Genomic DNA, 24,066 nt, shown 5'->3' on the forward strand with positions numbered 1-24,066 from the left:
AGCGATTCTTCTGCCTCATCCTCCAAGTAGCTGGGATTACAGGCACCTGCCATCACGCCCAGCTAATTTTTTGTTTTTGTTTTTGTCTTTTTTGAGACAGAATTTCCCTCTTGTTACAAAGGCTGGAGTGCAATGGCGCGATCTTGGCTCACGGCAACCTCCACCTCCTGGGTTCAGGCAATTCTCCTGCCTCAGCCTCCTGAGTAGCTGGGATTACAGGCATGTGCCACCACACCCAGCTAATTTTTTTGTATTTTTAGTAGAGATGGGGTTTCATCATGTTGGTCCAGCTGGTCTCCAACCCCTGACTTCAAGTGATCCGCCCACCTCGGCCACCCAAAGTGCTGGGGCTACAGGCGTGAGCCACCGCGCCCGGCCCAGTTTCCTCATTTGTAAGAGATGGGACTGGTGATTTCTAAGACAGGTTGACATGGACTGAACCTGGAGTCCATCCCCTCCTCCATCTGCAAAGCTGTAGGTGTACATATAGCTCTTTGGGGAAGAGAATTAGCTCTCGTGAGCTTTTGGAAAGGGTCTATGGTGCAGAAAAGGTCAAGCACTAGAGCCAAGGGGTCTCTTCCAGATCCAGTGATCCAGTATGACAGGGCTGAGCTCACCTCAGGGTTTCCCCACCCACTCCTGAGCCTTCACCAGTCTATTGCATCCTCCCCGGGAAAGCTGCAGTCAAGTGTATTTGATCACCTTGGAAAAGGTGGGAGAGACCAAGCCAGAACCCAGAAGGAAGAAGTGGATCCTTTGGGCAGAGCCAGACATATTCCTGGAGCCATACAGGGTTTTCATTTCTCAACATAAACTTTATTACATTTATAGTTGTGTCCCTTTGTGTGATATATTTAGGATTAAATTACTTAATAGAGAAATCCTAACTATATCCTTGGGCTGATTTGATTTCTGCCCCCACCCAACGACTGACCCTTGTCCCCCCTTCCCCATTCCAGCTTAAGGCACTTAATATTACAAAGAAGGCAGTGGCTGGCTGGAGAGATGGGCTCAAGTCAGAAATCCCCCAGTGCAAGTTAAGACAAACAGAAGTCACCTCCCTCTTAGGCCCCTCCCTGGATTAGCAGAAGGAAAGAGCACAGAAGTCTTCTGTACCACAGTAGGCTTCAGTATCTCCCAAGCCAGGTGAGGGACCCCCAGGCATTTTCCCTACCCCCATTGAGTCTCTCTTCACCCTGGCTACTTCCTGGCCACACTTAGGACTCTGCCCCTTACTTTCTGCTCTGAGCTGCCTGAATACAGGAAGCAAGAGCTCACTCTGACCAGAGATCTCAGAAGCCCGCAAGAAGGCCTCAGCAGCTTTGAAGAATGGGGAGCAGATGGCCACATGTGCTCTGCTCTTATACTGTCACAAGCCAGGAGCAAGCCCAGGGGAGATGCTGTTCCGTGCTGGCCTGTATAGGTTACTTTGCTCATTCTATTCTCCATCCCCAACCCTATCCCATATAAACAATACATATATGCCACTGAAACAAGAAGGGATTGAAGCAAGGAGACCCATGGGCACAGATCTCTTCTACCTTCCTGAGCTAAATGATGCCAAGCCAAAGGAATACAGGATAATGGCCTATGTGTCCAGGAGGCTGGGGACAAAGCTCTCTGGCTTTGTTGGGGTAAGAAACAGCTCCAACTACCTAGCCAAGAAGCCTGTGACAGAGGTGAGAGGGGAACCTCATGACCTTGAAGTCACTTCTACCTTTCGTATTCCCTTCTAGCGATCGAATAGGCTCTTTTCATCTTCCTCCCAACCCCAGCTGTTAAGAATGTGATGTCATGTAGTAGGTGGCGGGGAGAAGACACATCTTCAGCCTAGTCCCTGCCAAGGCCACCAAGAGCAACCATTAGTCCCTAGCTTCTCCATCCCCATCCAGGGTACATCCATGGCCAGAGAGGCCACCTGTCTCCAGGACAGAAAGGAAACTGGGCATGTTACTCAAGGGAAAGAAAGCGGCCTGGAGCTCAGACCAGTCACAGGGCCCAGCCCTCTAGCTTGGAAGGGGGAGCCCAGGGTCGGGTGAAACAGGGCTGCTCCTTAATTGCGATCCCCCATCAGCTGCAGCACAAAGGTGAAGATGTAGATGATGTCCGTATAAATCTGCAGGGCCCCGGTGATGTAGTCCTCCGGGCTGATGGTGTGCTTCCGGTTCCCCAGGACCAGTTGTGTGTCGTAAGCCAGGAACTGCAAGGGCAGGAGAGCCAGAAGTGAGAACTCGGGCATCAGTGTCCAGAGCTCATTTCTGGTCTGCAGATTTGTCCTGGGGGCCTATGCGCCACACAGTGCTTAGGGACACATTCGTGCATAGCATAACACAGGCTCTATGCTATAGGTCTTCACAGTCTAGGAAAGGAGCCAGACACATCGTTATCCATGATGTGGCCTACTAGTGTTTTGACAGTAGGCAGCGTGAACGAGAGATGGTGAGAGTGCCCACAAAAATCAGTGGAACTTCTGGACAGTAGCGAGAGGAATGGCCAGCTATGGCCCCATGCCCTGCCTCCCAGGTAGTCTAAATTCATGCCCCCTTCCCTGAGTTGCTCCCCTCATCCCTTCAGCTCCTCCTCTTCCTAGTCCCTTCAGCTGGGACTTACCAGGGTGAAGCAAATGGCCCCCAGAGCAGCATAGAGCATGTGGAGCCAGTAAATCTGGGGAAGAAGGGGACAGGGAATGGCATTAGAAACCTCAGCAACGCACAGGCCCACAGGCCCCAGCTTCCCCTTGGGATGGTGGTGTGAGAGTGGGTAGAGCTGGGAAGCTACCTCTCTGTGAAAGGCTACTGCCTTTCCACATCCTGAAGGAAATTAAAACCAGCAATATATCCAGCAGAGAAGGCAGAGGCCATCCTGCAATGGTCATATAAAACCAATCTCCAAAGCCAATCAAGGTATGCAAGTGTCTACTAGACTTCTAGAAAAAAAGCAGTTGAGTGAAGGGAGCAGACCCAGCATCCCCCAGTCATAGCATTCAATAGAGCGGTTCCTGCAGCCCAGCCTGGGAGGGGTAGATTAAAGAAGAAGGGAGGCCCCGCCAACCCCTCTGGTGATTATCAGAATCCAGGAGCACCCACAGGTCAGCCCTCATGACATGCCCACAGGCCGTCCATAGAAGGGCAGAGCTGGCCCATGGGCAGGCGGCCCTCATGTCCCCATCCTTCCCCTTCATCACCATTCTCCCCCAGCTGAATGGAATAAAGGAAATAATTGGATCCAGAGATCCCTAAGGTCCCTTCCACCCAGGCCCATTATCTCAGTCCTCTGGGTTCCTCTCCCAGTCTGCCTCCTAGAATCTGATTCTCAGCTGCCAGGCAGAGTTAATCCACCCCTTCCCCTAGGAGTGCAATGATGCATTCCAGGGCTTCTGGTGCTCTGGCCCCTAGGCTGCCCATCTCCACAGAGAGCCTACCCTTACCCACAAGGATGCTGCCTCCTCCACGTTGGTGCCTTTGCTAGCCAGTCGGAGGTTCTGGAGGTTAGAGCCTGCCCTGGGGGTCTTTGGGGCATGCGACACCATAGTATATAGAAAAGCTGCTCTGAGCACTGGGTTCACTGATCCCAGCCCCCTGGAACACTCACATATTTAAAGTACAGCACAATGCTAGTGACAATCCCAGTCACCATGAGCACAATTCCCAGCACACAGAAGAGGCCTGTGCAGGAAGTGAAGTCCACCTGCCAAGAAAGGAGAAGGAAGCACCTGTCAGATGGCTGCCACAACCGGCCCAGCCAGACTGGCCCTGCCAGGGAGTCCCAGGGATGCCTCCTGGGGGCATGGGAGTGCCCACAACATTCTAAGGACAGAAACAGAACACCGTTTTGTAGGTGCAGATGAGGGGAAGGGGATCAGGTCTCTAGGGAAAATCTCTGGTGTTTAGGGGTCCAGGCCTGCTTAAGGGCCAAGCACAAAGGGACAGGCCCAATGAGAAAGGGGAGTCAGGGGGGCAGGGAAGGGCCCTCCATGCCCTCACCTTGGTCTGAAAGCAGAAGATGGTGACCGCAATGGACACCACAGCAGTGATGATCATTGCAATGATGACAGCTCTGGTTTGGTACATACTGGGGAGAAGAAGCAGTTAAGAGACATATGAGGCATTCAGCCACATATGAAAGACTTCCAGGTCACCACTTCCAGAGGGGATCTCCCCAGAATCCACCCATGCAGCTGGCTGCCAGCCCAGGAACAGCCCACTCTCCCACAGTGCACACTTCCCAAGAGCGATGCTTTATCCCTGCGTGTACCTGGAAATGGTGCCCGTCATGAAGCCCATGGCAAAAGTCTGAGGGTAGGAAGTAAACAAGAATGAAACACTTCAAAAGGAAGGAAGGCAGGGCGCTGGGGAAGTGATCATGGTGGCCTCTGCCAGAGCTGGGGAACACCACCAAGTTGGGAAGAGGCAGCCACAGAGACCAGAACAGGCACCCAGATAAGGTGGGGGAGACAGCCAGGACATCCTTCTGCAGTGGGGTCTCCATCCCTTCCCTGGGACCAGCCTCCCTCCCAACATCTCCACACCCTCCTGCCACCCTTCCAGACTTACAAACAGGGTCAGCAGGATGATGTTCCATGGGAAACGGCGTCTGAAGGGAAAGAGAAGCTCTGATTAAGTGACTTGGGGCCACTCGGGTTACTTCCTTCTGTTACAGGCTCCTGTAGCAGAAGGAAGCGCTTGGCTCCTGTGCCTGGAGGATTAAGCCTTGTCTCCAAGGAAGGAGGCTGGCATGGCCTTTGGCACCTGTTCAGATGTTCTAGGCAGGGACAACAAGGGCCAGTGGGACAGACCTGCACTGTGGCACCAGAAACACCTGGATTTGTTTGCAGCTCTTACACTGCCTGCCTGTGTGACGGGGAGAAAGTTACTCAGCCTTTTTGAGCCTCAGGTTCTTCCTATTTGTTAACTGGTTAAAATGCTACCTGTCTTGCAGGGTTGCTATAAGAGTGACAGCTAGTTAGCGCCTGCACACACATGGTCCTTTGTATATACTTGAACGGTAGCTGCCATCCTCCTCCTCCCCCTTCTCATTTCTTGTTAGTTTCCATTCAGCTGCTATAAAGGAATATCTTTTCTTTCCAAAATACTTGCCTCCCCGTCCCAATCCCCGCCACCCCTCTCACTGTCTAAGTGTCTGGGACTCACCTGGGTCCCTGGCAGCAGGCAAGGGTCAGGTAGGTGATGATGAAGACGGCACTGGGGAGAAAGACGGGGAAGGAGCTCAGGCCCAAACCTGCCCCATCCGGCAGACACACCAGGCCAGTGAGTCAGGGTCCAAACAGCTGTTTGGAAGTCTGAGGGGAAGCAACTCAGCAGGAAGCTAGAAGAAGATGACCCCTAGCCAGGGTCACTGAGATGCTCTGAAGCACGAGGCTGTGGCCAGGAAGGAGGTCTGGGGAGGCTGCAGCTGATGGGCTGAGAGGACACGGGGGCTGCAGCGCAGCATGCACGCCAGCACCAGCAGGCCGCACCCTTGCTCTCTTGAGCTCTGGGGGTCTGGTACTCCTCTGGTCACATACACCCACACCCTGTGGCTTGGGAAACTGGCACCAACTTGGGGGCCCTCTCAGCATTTTGATCCTGCCCTGAGCAAAGCTGGTCACCTATTGTGAAAATGCTGACAACCCAGGGGATAAAAAAAAAAAAAAATTAAAAATCTGGTCACCTAAAAACATGCCTCCCCGCCCAACCACAGAGGAGCACACACTCACTAGGACACGTAGTAGACAGCCACGTTTTTCCTCACAAAGGCGCTGACAGGTTCCCTGTGGGCAGGGGAGGATGGGAGGAGTCACCCTGAGGCTTGTCTGCCCCCCACCCAGGCCCACCAGGCAGCCCTGGCTCCACCTTCCCTAATCCCCCATGGTCACCCTGAGAGCAGGGCCCACCGCCACCCACACTCCCAGCAGGTGACCCCAAACTCCCAAAGCTGGTAGGAGTAAGTGACAAGGCCTAGAGACTTACACAAAGGTGAAGATAGCGATGATGGCCACAGTAATGAGCAGCTGCACGGAGATGATGGAGTAAACCTGGGACAGAGACAGCCAGGCCTGGGTCACCATCCTGCGCCCCAGCCTCCCCAGGAAGCTGCCAGCCCCCAAGAAAGATCTGCTCGTACTTTCCTCCCACTCTAGAGCCCTCCCCAGCCGCAGCCTGGCCCAGAAGTGACGCCAGTGAGGCACCTGGCTCAGATGCTATGTGCACTTCTTCCTCAGCCCCCCTCCCATGCTCCCTGCCATCTCCCCTGCTGTCCAGCACCAGCCTGTGACTACTGACTTGCCCTGCCTGGCTGCCATGCTCCACCTGTACAGCCTTTGTACTCCCAGTGGCTCATTCTGCACTCTGTGCAGCTGTGAGATGGGGAGCGTGGGTTACAAGTGAGTAGAGTCATTTCTGGCTCCAAGCTGCCTGTAGTCTAAGGGGAGAAAGATGTCTGGGGAAGGCAAGCACTGGCAGAGCCCACCTAGGAGATTCTCCCAAACTGCATGTGTCCTCCCAAAACATAGTCAAGAAGAGATGTACAAAAAGAGGGGAATCTCTGGAGTTGGAGAAGCTGGGTGCCCTTGTCAGCCGGGCACAGTGGCTTACGCCTGTAATCCCACCACTTTAGCAGGCTGGGGTGGGCAGATCACGAGGTCAGGAGTTCGAAACCAGCCTGACCAACAAGATAAAACCCCATCTCTACTAAAATACAAAAATTAGCTGGGCGTGGTGGTGGGTGCCTGTGATCCCAGCTACTCAGGAGGCTGAGGCAGGAGAATCACTTGAACCCAGGAGGTGGAGGTTGCAGTCAGCCAGGATAGCACCACTGCACTCCAGCCTGGGCGACAGAGCAAAACTCCACCTCAAAAAAAAAAAAAAAGTTAGAGAAGTTGGGTGCCCCTCTGAGAAGCAGACAGGGCTAGAGAAGGCAGGCAGCAAGTGTATTTCATGGAATTGGTGCCCTGGGGCTACTGTGTCCTACCCACTCCCCATTCCCACAGCCTGAGGGCCCCAGGTACACCCACCTCGCAGCACATATCTTACCTTTCGGATAAAAGTGTGTCTCACTTTCCGGTCATCCCACTCTCCAGCCCCGAAACTGTCACTCACCGCTCTCTCTTCCCCGTCATAGCCATGGCCTGGGCCTAGAGACAGATGACACTTGACCAGCTGGGGACCCAAGACATGCAGCCTCAATCCTAAAGCCTCCCTGACACTCTCAAAGTTTCAGGTATCTCCAGCCAAAAGATAAGTGTTCTCGCAGGAACTCTTCTCCCAAGCCAGGGTCCTCTAGACACCCTCAGAGTGACCCAGAGCTGGCCTGTCACCAGGGGGTTGAGGAGAAACATTCTCTGTACACACAGCCCTCTGTGGAGGGCTCCTATGTGCCCAGCCCACGCCACTGGGGGGATCAGTGGGGGTCACGATGTAGTGAGGAAGCCAGGCAGGAGCAGGTGCAGGCATCTACTGGGGCAGCCACCTGGAGCAGAATGGGACGGGGACAGAGGGTGGGAGAAAAGGAGGGTGGCAGAGCGCAGTGTGTGCAGCAGCGAGGACCATACTGTACCTAGAGGATTAAGCCTTGTCTCCAAGGAAGGAGACTGGCATGGCCTTTGGCACTTGTTCAGATGCAGACCCAGGGATGTGTATCAGCCTCACAGCAGCAGGTGTGCAGAGGGTGTGCGTGACTGTGCAGGACCATGCACAGATCCGCACCAGCACACACACGTCTAGGTGAGAGCTGGCCGACACCCTCCCGGGTGCAGAGGCGCTGCAGGGCTGCAAACATTCCCTGAATGCCTCTCTGGGAACTACTTTTTTTTTTTCTTTTTTTGAGACAGAGTTTTGCTCTGTCACCAGGCTGGAGTGCTGTGGCACAATCTTGTCTCACTGCAACCTCTGACTCCTTGGTTCAGGCAATTCTCCTGCCTCGGCTTCCCAAGTAGCTGGGATTACAGGCAGGTGCCACCATGCTAACTTTTTTTGTGTATTTTTAGTAGAGACGGAATTTCACCATGTTGGCCAGGATGGTCTCGATCTCCTGACCTCATGATCCACCCACCTCAGCCTCCCAAAGTGCTGGGATTATAGGCGTGAGCCACCGCGCCTAGCCTGGGAACTACTTTTAAAATCCACACGTGAGCCACCCAGGAAGACTCACTGTACTCTAATTTCACCTCATTTCTTTTGTTCGTTTGTTTTGAGACAGAGTCTCACTCTGTCGCCCAGGCTGGAGTACAGTGGTATGATCCTGGCCCACTGCAACCTCTGCCTCCTGGGTTCATGCAATTCTCCTGCCTCAGCCTCCTGAGTAGCTGGGATTACAGGTACCTGCCATCACATCTGGCTGATTTTTGTATTTTTAGTAGTGATGGCGTTTTGCTGACCTTAGATGACTCCTGACCTTAGGTGATCCGCCCGCCTCAGCCTCCCAAACTGCTGGGATTACAGGCGTGAGCCACTGCACTGGGCCTCATCTCATTTCTGACTAAGCAGCATGTCCCTGTCATGATGGTTAGTGTCTTTTGCAAAAGTCAGATTTCACTTGAAAGGATAAGGAAAGTGCCTCGGGTTTCCAAAGGAGTTCCTAGGGAGGTCGTCCTAGGAGGTGGCAGCAGCTTGTTGGGAAACAGAGCCGGTCCCGAGGTAACCCCCCAGGAGTCATTGCTTGGCCAGCCCCTGTCTCCTGTGGTGTGTCCATTCCGGGACATGTCTCATGAGCTGTGTCTCCTTGAACAAAGGGGCCAGCAGGTGGCTTGTTAGGGGGGCAATTGCTGAGGGAAAAAGTGGAGGGTAACAAAGACGAGAAACAGAGGGAGAGATCTCAACAGAGAAGATGAGAAAAGGGATTTAAGGGGAACTAGAAGAGAAAAGGGGCAGGCGGTGGTTGCCTCATCTGCTCCAAGCGCTGTCCCCCTGACCCACCCTCCATCTGCCCTTCCAGGACTCACCATAGTTCATGGGCATCGGGTGGATGGGGGGCATGGGCTGTGGGTAGCCAGCAGGGTGACCATAGCCAGGCTGTGGGTAGCCAGGGTAGGCAGGATACCCTCCCGGCAGGACAGAGGGCTGCCCATAGCCGCCGGGGGGTGGAGGGCCTGGGTACAGGGGGTTGCGGTCCTCATATGGCGGTGGTGCACTGGGGTTGGACATGGCCACTCACGGGCTGAGGGGGAACCCCAGCTGCTGGGACCTGAAATGGGAGAGAGAGAAGCAGTCATGAGTGCCCAGGCCCAGCTCACTCAGCCCCGTGGCCCCACTTTCAGCCTAGCCCAGGCAGCCTCCGTGGAGAGGAGCACCTCCTATTTCTTCCTTAGAGGATGTGTGTCGTTTGCTGTCCACAGGCCGCCTCCCCCACAGCTGAGCTCCTGCCCCTCCTGCCTTTGTGCCCACCTTCTGTCCACAGGCCTTTCACTGTGCAGCTCCCCAGACATGGAAAGCAGGAGGAAGGACTCGCTCAGGAGACGGGGACCCAGGGAGCCTGGAATTCCCTGTTCTCATTTAAGAAAATCTTCTAGTGTTGGTGGCTTGACAGCAGAACCAGCAAAGAAGTCAGATGGCCCAGGCACAGCCTCCTAGTGACTCACAGGGTCAGCTGGGACCCTCTGAAAGGGTCAGCCCTGCCCCTGCAGCAGCTGACAGGGTTGCCAGGCCTGGAAGCCAGAGCTGGGATGGAGCCAAGGCTCCAAGTAGAGAGCTGGGGGGGAGGAAGCGGAGGAAAACAAACTAGCCCCAGTGCCAGGCCCCGAGGGGGAAGGGACCGAGGGACCAGGGAGCCAGTGGCAGGCTGAGTCAGAAAGCCTGAGAAGCAGGGGGGGGCGGCGGTACAGGGCCGGGAGGCTGTGCCAGAAGGCAGGCCTGAGACAGGACTTTCTGGTTCCTTCCAATAACAGCTGTGGCATGTCACAAAGGCATGCGGCAGCCTGCAGCCTCGGCTGCTCTCTTCACCGGCTTTGCTAGGGAGTAGTTAGTGAGTTCAGGGCTCCTCGGCCCCCTTATGGGGGAGACAGATGTTCTGAATCCCAGGGTCTGTGCGAGTTCTGCCTGTCTTCTGTGCAGTGCTAGCAGGGAACAAAAAGAGCTGAGGAGTCAGGCCCCAAGGTCAAGGGAATGCCTCCCCTACAGCAGGAAGAGTCCCACAGTCAGGGGAGGCAACCCCAAACGAGCTAGAAGGGACCTCGAGGCCGTAAGCCCCAAATGCTCATTTCAGATGAGAAAATGCAGGCCCTGAATGGGAAGTGTTCCCTAGGACCCCAGGACTCCCAAGTCAGTGGCATAACCACGACAGAGGCCTTCCCGATGTTGGACCCTGTCCTTCATGTTATGCGGTGCTCTTATGCCTCCTCTGCCAGTTACCATCCTCTGGGCCTGGTGGTCCCCTCTGGTGGCAAAGATACAGGCTTGGGAAGAACTAAGAATACCCCAAGAGGGCCCCTGCCTCCCCAGTAAGGACAAGCCCTGGCAGTCTGGGCTTGACAGAGCCACCATTCCCAGAGCATCTCCCAGGGTGCTTTAGGACCCCCAAGGAGGACACCCCCAGACACAAGTCTGAAGATACCAGAGGCTCTCAGAGGCTCTGCTGGAAGCAAGAGAGACCAGCGTCTCTTTTTAGGGCATGCTGCACAGTTCAGGGATCAGACAAAGGACTGTTTTATCTCTTCTCTCTTATGACAACTGGGATAATTCAGAGAGGGAAAGGTGGCAGGGAGGGTTGGGGAGGGGAGCTGAATAACAGTCCAGGTCTCTAAGTGGGCAATTTTGAGGAAAGCTATTCTCCATCTCCCCAGAGGAGCCGGGATAGAACCAGGGTAGGAATGTCAGGTCAGAAATACGAAGCTGGCCAGCACCGTGGCACACGCCTATAATCCCAGCACTTTGGGAGGCCAAGGCGGGCAGATAACTTGAGGTCAGGAGTTCAAGACTGGCCTGGCCAATACAATGAAACCCATCTCTACTGAAAAATATAAAAATCAGTCGGGCATGTGCCAGGCACCTCTAATCCCAGCTACTTGGCAGGCTGAGGCAGGAGAATCATTTGAACCCAGGAGGTGGAGGCTACAGTGAGCTCAGATCGCACCACTGCACTCCAGCCTGGACAACAGAGTGAGGCACTGGCCGGAAAGGCCCTGTGGGCAGAAGCCCCAGCTAAGCCATCAAACCATGATGTCACCATGACGTGTCCCAGCACCTCCTCAGGGTGCACCTCTGTGAAATAAGGTGGGGCCACATGACCTCTAAACCCACTGCCCCCTCTAACAACAGACTATGATCCTGGGAACTCTGCTTTACAGGGCCTGACCTTTGCTCATCCAGACAGCTGCTCCTGCTCCCTCCTCTGAGCCAAGCAGGGGAAACAGGTCCCTTTCCAGACAAAGGGGCTGTGGCAGCCACTGGGTGACTCAGAGAGAAGGGTCAGCCTTGGATGGGCCGCGGGGACTTCAGGGTTCTGGTGCAGCTCAGTGGGTGCTGACTCAGAGCCTCAGTCTCGCTTCCCTCGCCCCTCCCTTTCAGGCTTTTGGTTTAGGAGGCCTGCCTGTACACAGCAGTTTCCAGGTCAGTCCTCCAGGCACCTCAGCCACCAGCCCATCCACACCAGAAACTACTGTGACCACTTCACCTCACTATGCCTCAGTTTCCTCACCTGGAAAATGGGTCTCACACTAATAATAGTACCCTCCACAGGGTTGCTCTAAAAATTAAATGAGAAAATACACATAGAAGGCTGGGCACAGTGGCTCACGCCTGTAATCCCAGCACTTTGAGAGGCTGAGGCAGGTGGATCACCTGAGATCAGGAGTTCGAGGTCAGCCTGGCCAACATGGTGAAACCTTGTCTCTACTAAAAATATAAAAATGAGCTGGGTGTAGCGGCAGACGCCTAGAATCTCAGCTACTCAGGAGGCTAAGGCAGGAGAATTGCTTCAACCTGGGAGGCAGAGGTTGCAGTGAGCCAAGATCACACTACTGCACTCCAGCCTGGGCAACAGAGTAAGACTCCATCTCAAAAAAAAAACAAACAAACAAACAAAGAAAATACACATAGAGCACTTAGAATGATGCCCGACCCCTGATATACAGGGGCAAATATTGGTTATTTTCATTAAATCCTTACAACAGTCCAGCAAGTTAATACTGCTATTATCATTCCCATTTACAAATGAAGAGATTGAGGCATAAAAGAATTAAATCACTTGACCAAGATAACCTAGCTAGAGTGTGATGAAGTCAAGATGAGACCCAAGACTGACTCCCAAGCCCCTGCTGTTAATCCAGCCTTCTCATCACTTCTGCCATGGCTTCCATCTAAGACCCTCTCATGACAACAGGAGGCTGACGCTGGAAGCCAAACCCCTCAGGCCCTCCAAATCACCACGGGGCTCACACCCTGTCCAATGGCCCCAGGAGAAGAGGGTGGCCCAGAGCTGAAAAGAAATTCACCCAAGGCCAGCCAACCCCTCACGTTACCAACTAGACAGCCAGAGCGCAGGGACCTGTTCATGGTTACCGAGCTGGTCCCAGGGACAGGACAGGATCCTAGCTGTCTACATAGAGACCTGGGCACAGGAGAGAGAACCCAGCATTAACGCTAGTCAGGGGAGTTGCTCAACTCAGCTACACTCACCTCTGAGCAATGCCAAGAAGAACACTCAGACTGGCAGGAGCCTCGGGGCCCAGGGCTGCTGGGCTTGGCAGCGTTAGAGCCTGCTCTTGGGCTTCTGCCAGTCTCCATGAGGGCCCTGGCCACTTCCACATCATCAAGGCCTCCACTAGGGATGAGCTTTGGGGCTGGCACCTGCCTAGGTAGCAGCAAAAGGGGGAAGGGATCAGGTTTACTTTCCTAGCTATGTCAAAGGGTGGAGGCTGGAGAAGAATGGAGGGTGAGGGCAGAAGGGAGAAGGGGAGGAAGATCACGAGATTGACAGAGAGTTAGGATGATACCCAAAGACTGAAATCAGGTCTTCTGGGTTCCGCCATCAGCTACTAGAGGGGCTCACAGTCTGCAGGGGCTAAAAAGGAACTTAAGGGTTCCTACTGGAAGCCTGAATTTTCCTAAAATGCAGTAGGCATTCGCCTTCTGCTTGGTTTTTTTTGAGACAGAGTCTCACTCTATTGCCAGGCTGGAGTGCAGTGGCATGATCTTAGCTCACTGCAACTTCCAACTCCGTGGTTCAAGCAAGTCTCCTGCCTCAGCCTCCCAAATAGCTGGGATTACAGGCATGTGCCACCACACCCAGCTAATTTTTGTATTTTTAGTGGAGACGGGGTTTCATCATGTTGGCCAGGATGGTCTGGATCTCCTGACCTCATGACCTGCCTGCCTTGGCCTCCCATAGTGTTGGGATTACAGGCGTGAGCTATTGCACCCGGCCTTGTTTTTCGTTTTTTTTGGTTTTTTTTTTTTTTATGGAAACGGGGTTTCACCATGTTGGCTAAGCTGTCAAGCTCCTGGCCTCAAGTGATCTGCGCACCTCACCTGAGATTACAGGCATGAGCCACCCCATCTGACCCACCTTCTGCTTGAAGGAACTCCAGCAACATGAAGCAAGCCTCTTGTCTGCAGGCAGCTCGAATCATTAGAACATTCTTCCTCGCCTCACAATGCCTGTTATCGAGGCATTCAGACTGTGCCCTATCCTTGCATTACAGATCTAAGTTTCCTCCTCTCTCAGGGCCCCAGCCCCCCATTAGGAAGGAACCAGCACCCCCGCTTTCTACCACAGCAGCAGCACAAGTGGGTGAGCTCAGAGAGCAGGACTTGCTGGGTATCAAGGTTTTCGGGTGCAGAAGTGGAAGCACCTCCTCCCCTGGAGCCCTCTCAGTGTGGTAATCCTGCTACCAGCCTACGGAGGCCCTCCTCAGTAGGGGCTCTTCTGGGGCCATCTGAAGGGTTAAGGCTTTGGAATCTGCAGAGGAGGCCTGAGCTACTGAGGTTACAGCAAGAGGAGCGTGTGTGTACTGGAGGGTGGGATGGAAAGGAGCAGCTGACTGGTCCAGGCAGCCTGCCCTCCTCCCTGCCAGGGACGGATGCCCAGAGTGGAAAGAACAGCTCAGAATGCTCATCTCAGGAAACCCCACCCAGCAGGCCAAGGAGCACAGCCCAGATCTGACAGTTTCCTTCCCTCCCTTTTCCTTTATCTGCCCCAACTCCACCATAAGAAAACACTTTATCCTCCTACCCCAGGGCACAGCTGACCTCATAGCCACAAGGGCAGACCAGTAAAAAGATATACTTGTCTGAGCAAGTCACCACCAGGTCTGATTCTGAACCAAGGGGGCCCAGAATCAACTGAATATCCCTCCATCAGCCTGGACTTTGGGATTAAGAGGATGAAGCCACAGGGATCTAAACACTAAAATATTAGAGCTGGCTTATACTTTGGATATTATCTGGTCATTTGACAGACAAGGAAACCCCAGAGCCAAGAAAATTCCTGCTCTGCCCCAGAACAGGCCCTCTTGGTCACGGGTTGGGAACTTCCCTTCCCAGCCCTGCCTACTCTGAGTGACAGACATCAGCACACACTCCCTCCCAAGGAGGAGCCAGAACAAGCCACCATTCCCCCAGTTCTCTAATGACCTCTCAGCTCAGAAAGAGTTAAGGCTGCCAGCCCTCGACTTCTGGCCCCCAACTCAAGGCCACTCATAAAAGCCCCCTCTCGGCCGGGCGCGGTGGCTCAAGCCTGTAATCCCAGCACTTGGGGAGGCCAAGGCGGGTGGATCACGAGGTCAAGAGATCGAGACCATCCTGGTCTACATGGTGAAACCCCGTCTCTACTAAAAATACAAAAAATTAGCTGGGCATGGTGGCGTATGCCTGTAATCCCAGCTACTCAGGAGGCTGAGGCAGGAGAATTGCCTGAACCCAGGAGGCAGAGGTTGCGGTGAGCCGAGATCGCGCCACTGTACTCCAGCCTGGGTAACAAGAGCGAAACTCCGTCTCAAAAAAAAAAAAAAAAGCTCCCTCTCTAACCAGGGTGGCCTCTCTCTGGACCCTTAAAAGCTCCCAGGAGGGAGAGGCTGTCCTGGGGATCATGAGAAGACTGCAGCACCACCACCCTCGTCTGGAGCAGAATCTTGTGATTAGAGTGGTAACCTCAGGGACCCCACCCAAGTCAGGTCTGAATAGCCTGGGAGTACAGATAAGGGAAGAGGAGGCCATTAGCAGGCTGACGCCTTCATGCTTTCATCTTTTTGTTGTTGTTGTTGTTGTTGAGACAGAGTCTCACTCTGTCTCCCAGGCTGGAATGCAGTGGCTCAATAGATCTCGGCTTACTGCAACCTCCGCCTCCCCGGTTCAAGTGATCCTCCTGCCTCAGCCTCCCAAGTAGCTGGGACCACAGGTGTGTGCCACCATATCCAGCTAATTTTTTGTATTTTCGGTAGAGACAGGGTGGGGTTTCACCATGTTAGCCAGGATGGTCTCCATCTCCTGACCTTGTGATCCCCCACCTCGGCCTCCGGAAGTGCTGGGATTACAGGTATGAGTCACCAGGCTGGCTGTAATACTTCTGAGCACAGTCCCAGTCCACCTCCTTTGTTTCATTATCTACTGTCTTTTCATTGAACTTCAAGATTTGGAGGGGAAAGAGACAGACAAATGAAACTGATAACCAACCTCACAATAAAGAACTAGGGCAGGAAGAGAACCACTTAGAGTAATGGAAACATTTCCAGTAATTACTACACAACTAAGGAAGTACAGGCTAAATATCCGTCATTTCCAAAATCCAAAATGCTCCACAATCGGAAACTTTTGAGCACCAAGATGACACTGAAAGGAATGCTCACTAGAGCTTTTCTGATTTCAGATTTTCAGATTAGGGATGCTCAACTGGTAAGTATAATACACATAGCCCCAAATCCAAAAAAAACCAAAATCCATGTGCTTCTGCCTCTGTAGATGTCTGCCCCTATGGCTATGGTGCCTGTCTGCTGGGGTAGGCAGGTAAAGTGTTTTCTTGGGGGTGGAAGGGAGTTGGGGTAGGTAAAGAAAAAGTGGGCTGGGCGTGGTGGCTCACGCCTGTAATCCCAGCACTTTGGGAGGCCAAGGCAGGTGGATCACTTGAGGTCAGGAGTTTGAAACCAGCCTGTCCAACATGGGGAAACCCTGTCTCTACTTAAAAGAAAAAAAATACAAAAATTAGCCAGGCATGGTGGCAGGCGCCTGTAATCCCAGCTACTCGGAAGGCTGAGGCAGGAGAATCGCTTGAACCTGGGAGGTGGAGGTTGTAGTGAGCCAAGATGATGCCACTGCACTCCAGCCTGGGCAACGAGCAAAACTTCATCTCAAAAAAGAAAAGAAAAAAACGGCAAGACGAGGTGGCTCATGCCTGTTAATCCCAGCAATTTGGGAAGCCAAGGAGGGTGGATCACGAGGTCAGAAGATCAAGACCATCTTAGCCAACATGGTTAAACCCTGTCTCTACTAAAAAAATACAAAAATTAGCTGGGCATGGTGGCATGCACCTGTAGTCCCAACTACTGAGGAGGCTGAGGCAGGAGAATCACTTGAACCCAGGAGACAGAGTTGCAGTGAGCTGAGATCGCACCACTGAACTCCAGCCCGGGCAACAGAGCAAGACTCGGTCTCAAAAAAAAGAAAAAGAAAAGGAGGAAAGGGAAAGGAAACTGTCAAAATGGTCCCCATTTTGGATAAGGGATACTCAACCTGTAGCAACTAAGGCACATGTGATCCTTACAACAGCTCTGTGAGGTATTCTTACCCCTATCCCACTGTCTAGATGAGAAAACTGAAATTCAGAGAAAAAGAGAACTAGGGTCCCACAGCAGGCAAACAGCAGAGATGGGTTTAAGCCCAGATCTCATGCCTGATTTAAAATTCAGCCTCTTTTTTTTTTTTCTTTAATGCTACTGGCAGGATCAACCAGGTAGCTTTTATATCAAGCAGGAGTAGAAGCCCCTGAGGCACCCCTAGCAGGCACCTGCGTGAACTGGCAGCAAGGCAGCACCGAGGGTGGGGGCCAGGCAGCAAAGATCACAATGATGGATAGAAAGGAGCTGAGCAAGCTGTTTCTACCAATTTCTTTTCCCTGCAGAAAGTTGATCTGAAGCCTGAGTCCTGGGTTAGGAGGCAGGGACCTGAATTCTTGTCCTTGTTTTGGGACTGACTCCACTTTGAGAGCTAGAATGTGAGAGTCACATCTCTAGACCCAGTTTTAACATCAGTAAGATAATTCCCCTGAACTGAAAGATCAGCCAGGTGCGGTGGCTCACACGTGTAATCCCAGCACTTTGGGAGGCTGGGCCTGGCGGATCATTTGCGGTCAGGCGTTCAAGACCAGCCTGGCCAACATGATGAAACCTTGTCTCTACTAAAAATACAAAAATTAGCCAGGTGTGGTGGCAGGCACCTGTAATCCCAGCTACTCAGGAGGCTGAGGCAGGAGAATTGCTTGAACCCAGGTGGCAGAGGTTGCAGTGAGCCGAGATCACGCCCCTGCACTCCAGCCTGGGTGACACAGTGAGAGAGACTGTCTAAAAAAAAAAGGCCAGGTGCAGTGGCTCACGCCTGTAATCCCAGCACTTTGGGAGGCCGAGATGGGTGGATCACGAGGCCAGGAGTTCAAGACTAGCCTGGCCAAGATGGTGAAACCCCATCTCTATTTTTTTAAAAAGCAACAACAAAACTGAAAGATCAAAGTCCATTCTAACTGCCAGTCTCATTCTGAATGAATAGCCTAAAGAAGGCTTCAGGGCAGAATGGCATGGCTCCCCAAGAACCTATACCAGGGAGTCACTACTAATGTGCAACTGTTTCAGAGGACATCTTCAGAGGCAGAAGTGCATGGCATGTTCTCAGTATGGGGCTGTCCATAATTCTCCCTCCCAAACTGTCCCCCTGATGCTGTCTGGCCTCACCGGCCAGCTCTTCCTGGGTGATCAGTTACCCCCAAGCTAAACAGTATCACCCTCTAGAAAAGAAAGAGAAGGAGCCGGAAGGAAGTCCACTGACCTGGGTTCATGAACTAGCTGCAGGAATCCAGGCAAATGACCTCCCCTGGCCTCCTTTTATCCCTAAACCAGCCCACATCGGGGAAAGGTGTAGGGACTCGTTTATGAGAGCCAGGGAGTGGAGAAACAGAATCACCTAGCCAGGCATTTCCCAGACTGCTCTAAAGAACACGCCCCAGGAGACATTAATGGATGAGTGCTGGAAGCAGATAGAGTCTGAGAAACAGTCCACACCCCCTTCTTGGAAACTGGCAATGGCACATTCAGCCCCGAGAAGTCCTGCAGCAAGCAACCCTGTTCAGCTTTGTTTAACCCAGCGTTCCTTCAAATTTCCTTAAGCCTGAGCCATTTTCATCAAGGAAAACCTATTAAAACGCTGTGGGAAGCTGATCCAGGCCACCTTTTTTTTTTTTTTTTTTTTTTTGAGACGGAGTCTCGCTCTGTCGCCTAGGCTGGAGTACAGTTATACAATCTTGGCTCACAGGAACCTCTGCCTCCTGGGTTCAAGCAATTCTCTGCCTCAGCCTCCCGAGTAGCTGGAATTACAGGTACCCACCATCACACCCGGCTAATTTTTGTATTTTTAGTAGAGATGGGGTTTCACTATCTTGGCCAGGCTGGTCTTGAACTCCTGACCTTGTGATCCACCCACCTAGGTCTCCAAAGTACTGGGATTACAGGCATGAGCCACCATGCGAGGCCTCAGGCCACCTTTGTATTACAGACATCCAACCCTGAGAATCATTCATAACTTCTGGTCTCTTAAAACCTCTGTGCGTATACCCAGCTGCCCCTCAGAGCAGTCACATGAAGTACTAGACATGCCCTCTCACTGTCAGGGGGTCAGCCTGGTGCCAGGATCTTCAGTGAGGGTCCTCCCCTTTCCCCATTCCACACAGCTGCTATCCCACTGTGGGATTTACTGCCAAGGGCTAGGGGACATCTCCAGCTAGCACAGAACCAGGAAACGAGCAGCCCCCGCCCTCCAAACCTCACCTCTGTGCAACAGGGCAAAGCACAGATCATTACAGACAAAAGCGGGGACTCATTATTATATCCCTCCCTACCAATGGAAGTACCTGCCACTGTGGCCCACAGACTTCTGGATATCATTTCTACTTCAAAACAAGACCCAGGTTTTGGCTTAGAATCCCAGACTCCTAGGTTTGGAAGATTCTGTCAAGGTCATCCCTTCCACAGGGTCCCCAACAGAATAGGTCCAGAAGGCCCCTGTCATGGTCAGCCATGTTGTTAGCAGAACTTCTTCCCAGAGAATTGTATGAGCTTCCACTCTCTTGTCCTCCCAGTTCAGCCCTCTGCAAACACACAAGTGTGTGTGTCCCTTCTCTGTGGCTTCTGCTCTTTCTGAAGGGCCCAGGGTGATGTCTGGGGTTGGAGGTACTCTGAGGTAGGCAGCCTCTGGCAGAGGCACCCATTTCCAGGAGAGGAGGCTGAGCCCAGGCGGCTATTACCCCAGCTCATGACATGAAGCTCTCCCAACACTTAGGGAAGAACCCATCATTACCTCTCTGATGTGCTCATTTTTATGAGTGAGGCCTTGAGGTCATGACACAAGAAGCAGAAAGACAGGGTCCCTAACACTGTGGTCCTGCCACTTCCATTTAAGCTATAAACTGGTTCTCTGGATCCTCATGACTAGAGAGACAGGGAGAAGAGGTAGGTGAGGAGGAAGGATGGCTCCCCCTTTTGCTCCGACAAAGCAGCCCAGGAGGCACCTGGCTCCCCTGCCACCGCTGGCCAGCCCAAAGGCACCAGCTTTGAAACCAAAGCTCACCAATGAGATGAATATTTCAGAGCCCAGAGAACTGGACACCTAAGGGCCCTTCCATGACATCTGGCTCTGACCCTGGTTCCCACGCCTGCTTATCCCATGTCCAGGATGCTCAGGTAGAACCCCAAACTCCTAGGTACCACGCAGAGGCCACAGCGGAGTGAGAGGAGATGGAGACCCCACAGGACAAGAACTGGTGCAGACCCCACAAGGTCAGGGCCCTGCCTCCCAGCAGCCTCCCTCTGCTTCCTCCCACTGGTCCCTGGCTCCTGCCCCAGCCTCTCCACTTGCTTTCCCTTTTCCCATTTCCCATTTCCCTGTTTTGTTTTCACTCTGACCCAACGAAGTCACGAGGAGGCTGGTACTCCCCTGTAACTCTGTGAAGCCAGCCTGGGAACAGTGGCTGGAAGTGGGACAGGCTGAGGGCAAAGTCATGGTGACAGAGGTGGCCACTTCCCCATGCCAAATACTTAGGCTGCCCACTGGCTTCCGCCCCAGCTGCAAGCTAGGACCCCCCTTCCCTACCCCTGAAATATTCACCTGTCAACACCAAGACGTGCCCCCAGATCATGCGGGGGTAACCTGGGGTCTGGGCCAGGCCCTGGCTGTCTCTCCTCCCTCTTCCCTCTTCTCACCAGCTGAGGGCCATGAAGGCCCTCATCCCACACAGCTGGCCACTTGGGATGGTATGGTGGACAGGCCCTGTGACAGAGCCCACAAGAGGGGACACGAAGACACCCTCAGACCCTGGCTTCGCTCACCGGTGCCCACAACACGCTGCTGGGCTCCCAAGGCTAACCAGGTGCCACAGACCCGGCCGCCCACCCGGGCTCCCAGGGAGAGCGAAACGCCAAGGGCTAGTGCGAGTGATCCCCATTATGGGGCGGGCTCCTTGGACCCGGAAGCGGGCCAGCCGGGAGCGCGCTCCGAAAAGTTTAGGGGCCCCGGCTAGGGGCCGCCCCAGCCCTGGCCCAATCCCCACCGCCACCCACAATCCCGAACGCCGCGGACCCCGGCCCCCAGTCTTGCCTGCGCCGCAGCCGACGGAACGTTCCGAGCAAGTCCGACTGCTGCAAGTCCGGCCGGGCTCGGCAGGGCTGGGCTCGGCAGGGGCTCCGCGCCCCGCCCCGTCGCGGGTCTCGTGGGGCGGGGCCTCAGGGCGCCGCCAGGGGGCGCAGGGATCCGTCCCAGGCGCGCGGGTCTCTCTGGGCCCCGACGACGTCTCACCAATAACACGGAGTGTTTTCGGATTTAAATACAATACATGATATTGATGGGACGCTAGAAAAGACATAGAAAGGCAGGGAAGAAAAGAACTTCTCTTCACTCCTATTTCTCAGGAGGAAGCGTTCGCTTGAGGTCGCTTAGCCATTGTATTTCTCTGTGTATTTTGTTTTTCTGCAGTGGGGTCATATTGTATGACGTTTTGTTTACTCCCCTCCTTTTTACTTAATATTTCATCATGAACATTTTTCTTCTCACTAAAGTCTTGAAAAGCATACTCTTAATGCCGTAAACTATTCTATGCGGATTTATTAAATTAGTTTCCTACTGGAGGCCATTTGTTTCCCATTTTTACATTATAAACAAATCAGTAATTAAAATTCTTGATAATTCTGTGCTTTCGAGATTAACGCACTTTTCGATTTTAAAACTGCAAACATGCAAATCTAGAGATGGAACTTAGAATCTCTGCTTAAAATTACTCAATGGGCTGGGCCCAGTGGCTCACGCCTGTAATCCCAGTACTTTGGGAGGCTGAGGCAGGTGGATCTTGACGTCAGGAGTTCAAAACCAGCCTGGCCAACATGGTGAAACCCCCATCTCTACCAAAAATACAAAAATTAGCTGGGCGTGTGGCGATTCATCTATAATCCCAGCTACTCAGAAGGCTGAGGCAGGAGAATCACTTGAACCCAGGAGGAGGAGGTCGCAGTGAGCGGACATTGCACCACTGCACTCCAGCCTGGGTGACAGAGCAAGATTCTGTCTCAAAAAAACAAAAAACAAAAAATTACTCAACCAGGAGAGTAGGTGTTTTCCTGGAGTCAGAATTCTGAAGTCCTGACTTGAGATGTAGATTACTACTGTTAGCAGGTTACACTGGGCTGGGGGCCTTTGCCCCCAGGCTTAAACCTCAACGGAGTGAAGAATCCAATAGCAAAGAATACAGTTACATGTGAGGAAACAGGTTCAGAGAAGTTTTGAAATATTACTGGAGGCTGGGCATGGTGACTCGCACCTGTGATCCTAGCACTTTTGGAGACCAAGGCAGGAGGTTGGCTTGAGTCCAGGAGTTGGAGACCCAGCCTAGGCAACATAGAGAGACCTTGTCTCAATTTCAAAACAAAGAAACATTACTGAGGCTTGCCTGAGTTTCTGTGGTTCCAAAGTCCAAGTTCTTTCCATGACATCAGGCTGCCAGTAGTTGACCAATTCTGTTTCAAGTGCTTATCTCGTGTTAATAGCTACAGCCCAGCACCACACCACCACTGAATGTCTTTTTTTTTTTTTTTTTTTCAGACAGGGTCTCGCTCTGTCGCCCAGGCTGGAATGCAGTGGTGCCATGTCCTCACTGCATCCTCCTCCTCCTCCTGGGATCAAGCGATTCTCAGCCTCAGCCTCCTGAGTAGCTGGAATTACAAGTGTGTGCCACTACGCCCAGCTAATTTCATTTTATTTGTTCTGTTTTGTTTGTTTTTGTTTGTTTTGTAGAGATGGGTTTTCGCCACATTGTTACCCAGGCTGGTCTCAAACACCTGACCTCAAAGTAATCTACACTTGGGCTCTGTCTTACCCCGTCAGGGCTACTACCACAAAAATGCCTTAGAGTGGGTAGTTTAGAAACAGAGAAATGTGGTCGGGCACAGTGGCTCACGCCTGTAATTTGGGAGGCCCACTTGGCCTCCCAAAACAGATTTTTTTTTTCTGAGAAGGAGTCTCGCTCTGTCGCCAAGGCTGGAGTGCAGTGACGCAATCTCAGCTCACTGCAACCTCTGCCTCCAGGATTCAAGCGATTCTCCTGCCTCAGCCTCCTGGGTAGCTGTGATTACAGGCATGAACCACCATACCTGGCTAATTTTTTTTGTATTCTTAGTAGAGACAGAGTTTCACCATGTTGGTCAGGCTGGTCTCAAACCCCTGACCTTGTAATCCGTCCGCCTCAGTCTCCCAAAGTGCTGGGATTACACGAGTGAGCCACCATGCCCGGCCTAACAGAGATGTTTTTAAAACTGTCCCCCATACATACACTGCGTATGTTTATTTATGTAGATATAGTTTAAGTAGGAATTACTTAGAGGACTGGTGGCCATTCTGGTGGGCTAGCTCCCCCATACACCCTTCAATTTACATTCTGTGGGCCAAGAACCTCATTTTAGGAAGTCTCCACCCAAGCTGTGATCTCACCAGAGCAAGTAGAGTTCTGCTCAGTTTCTGTCTCCCCCTTACTCAAGGAGTAGAGCTCTAGGTGAAATGCATGGCCCCGTGGAATCCAGCCAGATCTCCGACGTCCTTTCATGCTCTCTACACTTGGGCTCTGTCTTAGTCCATCTGGGCTACTACCACAAACATTCCTTAGAGTGGGTAATTTAGAAACAGCAGAAATGTGGTCAGGCATAGTGGCTCATGCCTGTAATCCCAGCACTTTGGGAGGCCAAGGCGGGCAAATCACCTGAGGTTGGGAATTTGAGACCAGTCTGATCAACATGGAGAAACCCCGTCTCTACTAAAAATACAAAAATTAGCCAGGTGTGGTGGCACATGCCTGTAATTCCACCTACTCAGGAGGCTGAGGCAGGAGAACCGCTTGAACCAGGGAGGCAGAGGTTGCAGTGAGTTGAGATAGCACCATTGCACTCCAGCCTAGGCAACAAAAGTGAAACTCCGTCTCAAAAAAAAAACAAAAGAAAAGAAAAAGAAACAGCAGAAATGTATTGCTCACAGTTCTGGAGGGTGGGAAATCCAACATCAAGGTGCCACCTGCAGTTAGGAGTCTGACAAAGGCTCCCTCCACTCTTCATAGATGGTATTGTCTAGCTGCATCCTTTTATGGCCAAGGAAGGAACAAACAGACACCACCCCCACACCAGCCTTTTCTTTTTCTTTTCTTTTCTTTATTTTTATTTATTTATTTTTGAGACCAGGTCTCACTGTCACCCAGGTTGGAATGCAATGGCACAATCACAGCTCAATGCAGCCTTGACCTCCAGGGACAACTAATCCTTGCACCTCAGCCTCCTGAGTAGCTGGGACTACAGGCATGCACCACCACACCTGGCTAATTTTTGTATATTTTGCAGAGGCAGGATCTCAC

At 52.7% G+C, this 24,066-nt stretch overlaps 2 protein-coding genes across 3 annotated transcripts in view; one reads left to right on the plus strand and one right to left on the minus strand.

Annotated features, from left to right (window-relative positions):
- Positions 1 to 24,066, plus strand: part of PNKD (PNKD metallo-beta-lactamase domain containing) — a 77,132-nt gene that overhangs the window by 3,038 nt on the left and 50,028 nt on the right. The gene's annotated exons all lie outside the window — the stretch shown is intronic.
- Positions 795 to 20,856, minus strand: TMBIM1 (transmembrane BAX inhibitor motif containing 1). 2 transcript variants are annotated; one of them, XM_002749780.6, is made up of 12 exons: positions 20,781 to 20,856; positions 8,939 to 9,180; positions 7,032 to 7,132; positions 5,970 to 6,034; positions 5,717 to 5,770; positions 5,151 to 5,201; positions 4,554 to 4,593; positions 4,255 to 4,292; positions 3,984 to 4,071; positions 3,592 to 3,687; positions 2,611 to 2,664; positions 795 to 2,200 (listed from the first exon to the last, which is right to left on the minus strand). In XM_002749780.6, the coding sequence occupies exons 2-12, from the start codon at positions 9,138 to 9,140 to the stop codon at positions 2,054 to 2,056; spliced, it is 936 nt and encodes a 311-aa protein (XP_002749826.1). In that variant the 5' UTR covers positions 9,141 to 9,180; positions 20,781 to 20,856; the 3' UTR covers positions 795 to 2,053. The 2 variants fall into 2 exon arrangements, with proteins under 2 accessions (XP_002749826.1, XP_017829203.1); XM_017973714.4 differs by lacking the exon at positions 20,781 to 20,856 and adding an exon at positions 9,381 to 9,532.

Source organism: Callithrix jacchus, chromosome 6, assembly GCF_049354715.1.
Source record: "Callithrix jacchus isolate 240 chromosome 6, calJac240_pri, whole genome shotgun sequence".
In the NCBI taxonomy this organism is placed as follows: Eukaryota; Metazoa; Chordata; class Mammalia; order Primates; family Cebidae; genus Callithrix; species Callithrix jacchus.

What these genes read in the sequence shown, in the direction of transcription:
- TMBIM1 (XM_002749780.6), bottom strand. Translation starts at nt 9,140, where the DNA reads ATGTCCAACCCCAGTGCACCACCGCCATATGAGGACCGCAACCCCCTG. An exon ending in TCATCCTGCTGACCCTGTTT is followed by an intron (nt 4,293 to 4,553) that starts GTAAGTCTGGAA and finishes TCCTACCCTCAG; the next exon opens with ACTTTTGCCATGGGCTTCAT. An exon ending in TTGTGCTGTACTTTAAATAT is followed by an intron (nt 2,665 to 3,591) that starts GTGAGTGTTCCA and finishes CTTCTTCCCCAG; the next exon opens with ATTTACTGGCTCCACATGCT.